At 23.8% G+C, this 7,808-nt stretch overlaps 1 protein-coding gene across 1 annotated transcript in view; it reads left to right on the top strand.

Annotated features, from left to right (window-relative positions):
- Positions 1-6,007, top strand: part of Theg (Testicular haploid expressed gene) — a 6,302-nt gene extending 295 nt beyond the window's left edge. The window contains exons 2-4 of the mRNA XM_011496056.1: positions 117-237; positions 2,018-2,240; positions 5,838-6,007. Of these exons, the coding sequence (XP_011494358.1) occupies positions 117-237; positions 2,018-2,240; positions 5,838-6,007 (514 nt within the window). The remainder of the gene's footprint in view (positions 1-116; positions 238-2,017; positions 2,241-5,837) is intronic.
- Positions 6,008-7,808: the final 1,801 nt, after the last annotated feature.

The following is a 7,808-nucleotide window of genomic DNA, read 5'->3' as shown; positions in this document are numbered from 1 at the left end:
GGGGGGGGGGGGGGGGGGGGGGGGGGAGATAGAGAATTTCTTGTAGTTGATTTGAAAGTTTTACAGTTGAATTTTTTCGTTTCATCATGGTGGCGTTGTACGTGCTCTGCCCGTAGAAGGAAGATTAGAAAAAAATTGCACAAAGCTCTCGCGAGTCCCGGGGATTGGGAAAGGCACAATAGCGCCCTGAAGAAGCTTGCGGCACCGAAGCGAGTTCATGAACAACCGCAACCACCGGTATGTATATATGTATATGCATACATGTTCATTCACCGTGACCTCTTATTTATTTGCCTCTCCTTTCCTGCGCCTTCACATCCTATCCACTTGACTTACTGCCACGGACTTTCCTAGTCTCTCCGACTATTTTCAAATTTTCGCCCTTACCTATTTGCGCTACAATCTTCCGGGACTTGCTTACACCTCGCTCCGCTTTATTGACTCAGTGTACTTTTCGCTAATTTCACGGATCTCGAGTTCACTTCTTACTTGCCTGTCGCACTTTAACATTGCGTAACATTCTCGCGTACTAATGAGAATCTGCTTTTTCACATGGATTCTTATTAACTTGATGGACTTGTTGTGTCGTCCTTCTTTCATTAACACAAGTGCTAATACTTAAATGCAATTGAAATCTTTGCTACAAGGGGTATACAATTTTAAGTCTGATTTTAGAATGACTTCATTATCAATAAATATATCTTCTATTATTATAAATATATATATATATATATATATATATATATATACATACATACTATCATAATAAATTATTTAGCAATATTTAAAATATTTGATACTTACTTAATAATTTTTGCACTCCAATAAAAGTAATAATAATAGCTTTTAAAACTTAAAATTGCGAAACCATTTTTCTACATATAAATTCTAAAATACCGAATACAACAAATAAAAATTCAGATTAGTATCAGTCAATAAAATTATGATCTATATAAGTAGTATTAAATACCAGGATGCAAAACATTAAATATATTACTGTTTAACGGCATTTAAACGTTTTAAATGTGCATACAAAAATTTCTATTTATTAAAAGGAATATATCAAATTATTTAAAATTAATCTAATATTATTTTATTTTTAGCTCGTATCTATCATTGCCATCGTGCAGATATTAAATCAATGTTTTACAATATTTGTAGGAAAAACAAAATTATCTAAAAATACCTCTAAAAATTTATTTAAAAACAATGCCTCATATATACCATTTAATATGTAAAAATATTTATATTAATTATCAGTAATACGAATAACAATAACGTATAATTCAAATAACCTGCTCTGCAAAATGATTTAAATTCATAAAATTAGATATTCATTCATTGTTGCCTTGGAAAGGAAATAAAAGTATCTAATAATTAAAAAAATATTTTGGTATTTCCCGTTATAATTACGTTAAAATTTACAGAATTTTTGATAATATATTAATATTAAAAGTGTGTGTACTTTAATAATTAATATAATTCTACGACTGCAATTACATTATCAACTAAATTAATGAATAATTATCTAATTTTTCGTATCGGGCTTTAAAAAGAAAAGAAAAAAAACAATTTTGAGAAAAACTCTTTCAAAGTTACTTAAAATACTCAGACTCTTAATGTAATAACTTTCAATAATTAAAAAATTACAGTAAAAAATCATTTTCTCCGTAATCGGTATTACATAATATAGATTTATATTTATAGAATAGAATTTATAGACAGATAGGCATATTTCGAACTAAAAATAGACTTTTCAATATTAGAATTTTCACTTCAATTTAAATCTGATTTGTAATGCATTCTTGAATTCATTATTGAATTAACAAAAAATTGAAATTACATTTAAACTTCATTTTAATTTACTTCTTTAAATCAATATCTATAATTACCGGAATATCATTTTTCAAGGAGAACTTTTATTAATAAATAGTATTATAGTATTATAGTAATTATGTCTTCTCAGAATAGACATTAGAAAATTTTTTAAATATTCTCTATGCATGCATAACCGAAGAAACCAACGAAGAAGAAAAAGTATAGCTTGAAACGTTTGAATGTATTGGCTCAGCCAATCAACTTGCATCCAATTATGATGCCAGATCCTTTTTCTGTGAAACAATCTGCTTTAACATATAGGATTACGAAACATATGAAACATCTAGCAAAAATGAAGGACATACCACAGCCTATTTTCAATGTGCCTGGACGAGTAAATCCCATGGCCCTGCTCATCGAGGGTAAGTATTTATCATACTTCAGTTATATTAGTATTTTGAGTAAACGTTAAGAATGTCGGAACCTTTATTTAATTGATTAGTGTCATCGAATGATGATATCTTCGAAGCTGAAAATAAATGGGAATAGGAACAAAGGCATCGGAAATGTAATATATTTTAAGGAATTTAACTGCAATAAAGTATAATAAATTTATTTATGTTTTAAGATTATATGCATATATAAGATTATATTAGATAGACATTATCAAATCGTATATTCACAATTAAAAATCACAACTCTTATTACAGTTAATGTAATTGTTTATTTCAAATTTATATATGATTAATTTATTTTTGCAAAAAATACTTTGAAACAAATAAAATTTTTCGAACACAATTATTTACAAAATTTTTACAATATGATAAAATTGATTAAACTATTTATTTTAGTTATATGGTTAAATAGATAAGTAGAATTTTATAAATTTACATTTAATATTATTCATAGAATTATAATTTATCACTCTCTAATCGAAACAAAAACAATCCAATAATTTATTGAAAATGTTGCCATTCTTTTATATAATAACTTCAAGCGAAGTTAAAATATCTGTTTAATGAAAATTGAAAACATGTATATACAATAAACATTACTTATTATTTAATGAAATGCTTTGTTTTATATTTAAATACCAACTTGAAAATTCTATTCCAGTAAAAATCTTATTCATAATGTCGAAAATATAAATATTATTAAAAGAAATATATATTTTTATTTTAAAATATTTTGTTAATAAAAACAATTTTTTTTTAAATATGATTTATATAATTATAATGATTCACTTATTTAATGAAAGTATTTTTTTTTTAAATATTTATTCTGCATATCGATTAAATTGCCTTAATACTATAGTAGGTAAAATATTATAATTCTTTACTTTGATTAATCAACGCGTCACTCAACACATCATTGGTTGGCGTTTTCTTTCCCCTAACGTTCTATTTTACGAAATTTTATCAACAAAATTCTATTAACGGATAATAACCGTAACTTAACAAACAATTGATTAATTTCATTGGACGCATTGGATATAGGAATTACTAGATTAACTTGCACAACTGTTAAGTACAAAATACAATTGTTGGTAATTAGTATCTCTTCATTTTTATTTCTTAACTTAAAATAAGGTTATACAGATAGTTTGTAGATTTGGGATAAGTAATAGATCTACAATAATTTCAAAATTAACTTTTTAATAATATAAGACATTATAGCAAGCACCATAATAATAAATAAATATATATATTTTTTAAACTTTAATTTCGAACAAAATTTAACGAGCTAAAACGATGTAAGGAAGAAAATTATTAAAATATCTGTATAATTGATAGAATATACATAATCTATAGAATGAAATCAATATAAACTGTATACTTTAGAGAAATTATTTATTATCCGGAGATAATTGAGTTTTCTATCTATTATTTCATAAATATTATAAAAAAAATAGATCATTATTGTAATTGTCACTTTGAAATAGTTTGTTAATAAAAGCTATATTAATGAATATGATCATAACTTACACGAATTGGTATTTCATTATTATAAGATAATTTGATAAAAATATTTTTAAATATGAAATTAGTAGAATAATATTATATAAAGAAATTGAAAACCGATAAGATTAAAATATTTCTTAAGTAACTAAAAAATAACTGAATAGATCGCAAGTTTTATTAGTATTAAGTGATTGTGTTATTCTTGGTTTACTAATTTTCAAAATTTTTTACATAAAATTAAGCTTATTTGTAGAAGAAATTAAGTTTTTAATTAAGGTATTATTGCGGAGTATATTATAGCTCACTATAAATTCAAATGTACTTAAAATTTATAGTTTTAAACAAATAATATTTATATACAATAATCAATAAGAGAAATATTACTTATAGATTTTTGAAACTTTCTTAATAATACTTTTTATAAAATATATGTATTAAGAACAATAAATAGAGGTAAATAGTTAATGTATGTTATCAGATAGATATTTTTTATTATACATAATTAAAAGATTTTTAATATTTTTAAAATCCTTTCATTTATACAATTTCCAGCTATTCATTTATTTAAAATTGATATCATTTTAGCTGCATTACTATTGTATTTTTTTCTTACTCAATTCAATTTCCGCTTAAAAATACTACTTTTTTCTTTTACTATATGTAAACGTATTAGAATTTAAATCTTTTTGTGTATACTCTTATATTTTTCTTAACAGTAGCTTATTATAAATCATTAAATCAACTCTTTTGTAAAATAACTTTAAATACAGGATATTGAAAATAAAAAATAATTTATTTTTATTATTACCTTAATATTATAAATCGGGAATGATTAAATTGATATGTAAATTTATTTAAAATAAGAAATTATTGTACATAATACAATGCGTAGGCTTTCGAAAAAAAACTATTTTTGATTGTTTGTTTTTATATTTATTATTATTATTTTTTTTTAAATGTTGCATGCTAAAATATTTTTTAATAAGTTCTTCCTCTATAAATATAATATATACTTCTTTTACTTATCTTTTGATCCAAGGAGATTACGGAATCGAATTAGCGAAATAGGGCGAGAGGCAACAACGAAGAGCGAGCTTTAATTGAGAAGGTCGTATTTTCTTTGGGGATTGTTTACGCGAACAGGCGATGTAATTGTTTTCTCTTTTCTTCTCTCTTTCTCTCTCTCTCTCTCCCTCTCTCTCTCTCTCTCTCTCTCACGCACACACACACTCTCGCAAAGAACCCATGGAGTTCACAGTTTAAAGTTTCGATGCTTCTAACAAAAAGTCTGTTTTACAGTTAGTTTCTCCATTCGCTCTCCCTGTCTCTATCTTCTTAATCTTTTTTTCTATTGTTTTGCAGTGAATACTAATTAAGCTCTTTTTAATCTTTGAACTCATTATGACTTGATATTCGCATCTGGATATTTACAAAGAACAACTTAGCGTCTATTTTTTATTTATTTAAGGAATTTAGCTAAAGATTGTGAACATTCATAAGAGTTCTGATTAAAAAATTTGAGTGACCGATTTAATCGAAGACATATTATTATAGATTCTTGCAATCCATTAAATTTGGAGAAAAAAATTAAGTTGCTCATTTGGTAGTATTTAAAATATAGAAATTTCATTGATATCTTTCATTTTTATGGCTCATGGTTTACCTTTCACAATACGTGCAACGTCCTTAGAAACGTAGGAACTGTTGATTTTCATTTCTTGAATCATCAGCATAAAAACTTCGTATCTTTGACCCAATCCAATTTTAATGATACTATATTCGTTTCTTCTGAAATAATTAATAAAAATAGTCTTATATAAAGATATAATGAACATCTAAATATATTTAGTATATTTCAAATATAGGAGTAATTTAAATATAATATAATGCGAAAAAACGTTATAAAATATTTAAATATTCAAATATTTAAATATATATAATAATATGTATTAGTCAAGACAAATGTATAATGTAGCGACCAGTAGTTCAGGTATAATAAATGAAATAAATATTAAAATCTGAGAACACATTATTATAAGAATGTTTTTATATTGACAGCAAGCACTAGAATTATAAACTTGGCAAAGTCTGTTGTGAGACCATTGGGTTTAGAAACAGATCTGAAGAAGAATGCCTTCAGCGTGTCACCATCTGCACTGAAAGCAATATGCAGTCCACGATTAAAAGTTCTTGCAAAGCCGAAGAAACGTCCGCCACACAAACGTTAAAGGATTTTCTCAAATCATTGATATATCTTTTATATTAATGAACTCTTCGTCAATCGATACGAATATTAAAGTTTTACGAAGCCGTTTGCATTTAAATTATTATATTCATTTGTATTTTTGATCAAACTAACTCATTTGTTCTTTATCATTAGTAATCAAAATTTGTTCATACTCGAGATTAATATTAAAATGTAATGTTATAAAAAAATAAATAAATTTACAAAATGCAAAAATTGTTTATACTATCAACAGTTTATTGAAGAAAAATTTATCAAATATTAAAATTATATTAGATCATTAGTGATCGATATAATTATGATATAAAAATTATATAAATAATTTAATTTTCATTGACAATGAATATTATTCTCATAATTGGGCTAAGCGCTTATCTTCGAAAATTAAGTCTTATATTAAAAATGTGAAAATAATGCTTCAAATATTCTGGTTTATTTAAAAGTTAGTAAATACGGAATAAAACATATTTAAAAGAAAATGTTTCTAAATAATTTGCAGCCATTTATTTCGATGAATTATTATTGACAAATCTTTTATAAATTCACGTACGGTATATACATGCATATATATCGGATTAGTCATTTTCGATTTCATACTATTTTTCATGTGGATATCTTAAACACGTAATATACAAAATTTTTAAAATAATCTATATAATAAATTTTTGTATTTCGTAGTATTTATATCAACATTTACGAATTACAATGAATAAGAAGTGACAATTATATTGTTTCATTGTAATAAAGGAATTCTGTCAAATAAACTATGTATATGTAAATTTTTTATATACTATAAATAAAGACAAAAAATATTTTAATATTATTAAATTTATCAAACATTGATATTTTTAGATTATATAAATTATATTTTTAGATAAATACATAAAATGTCTATCCATTAATATAATATAAGTTGCTTTAATAACGTAACGTAATTTAAATCGCGTAAAAAAAAAAAAAAAAAAAAAAAAAAAAAAAAAAATAATAATAATAATAATAATAATAATTGATAATTTGCAATTCTATTTTATGATAATAATTAGTATTTTAAAGCATATCTATAAAAGGATTGTAGATACATAAACTCAATTGGCATGTTAAATTTTGAAATATTCACATACATTGGCTTTTACATCTATTGATTTTGCATTTATTTATTACTAAGTTCTTTTGATTAAAGTAGCATCCATAATAAGAATATATAATGATATATAAATAAAATATCTTACTTTTAAGACTTAATGAATTATAATATATGGAAGATTAAATACTTCCAGCTTTACAATGAAGATTACAATGTATAAAATAGTATACATCTGCACAGTAAAAGATTAAAGTTTTTATTATGTATATTAATAATGAATTTCAACAGAAATAATGACTTTATAATGTAGTTTAATAGTATGGTTTAACAGTATTTGGAGCTTAATTAAAACATAAAAAACGATTTAAGATATGTTTATATAAAAAGAGTAATTTAATATTATTTATCACCTGTTAAAATTTATCACCAGTTATATCATCTGTTAATTAAACCTGTTAATAATATTCTAATACTATTGGTAATACAAACTCTTTGGTAATTGATGAGTTTTGTTACTATTTAGGCTATATTATTAATTTATATAATAATTGTACGATTTGAATTTCGGTATTCAGATTTCTTGAAGCTTTCATATAATTTAATAATATATAAAAAGGAAAAAAATAATAAGTATTACCGAAAATAATTGACTAGGATACGCATAAAGTAAATTACATAGAATATAATTGATATAAAATTA

Source organism: Ceratosolen solmsi, unplaced genomic scaffold (genome assembly GCF_000503995.2).
Source record: "Ceratosolen solmsi marchali unplaced genomic scaffold, CerSol_1.0 scaffold11, whole genome shotgun sequence".
NCBI classification, from domain to species: domain Eukaryota; kingdom Metazoa; phylum Arthropoda; class Insecta; order Hymenoptera; family Agaonidae; genus Ceratosolen; species Ceratosolen solmsi.
Note: the sequence above shows the minus strand (reverse complement) of the source record. Positions and strands in the feature narration are given on the sequence as shown.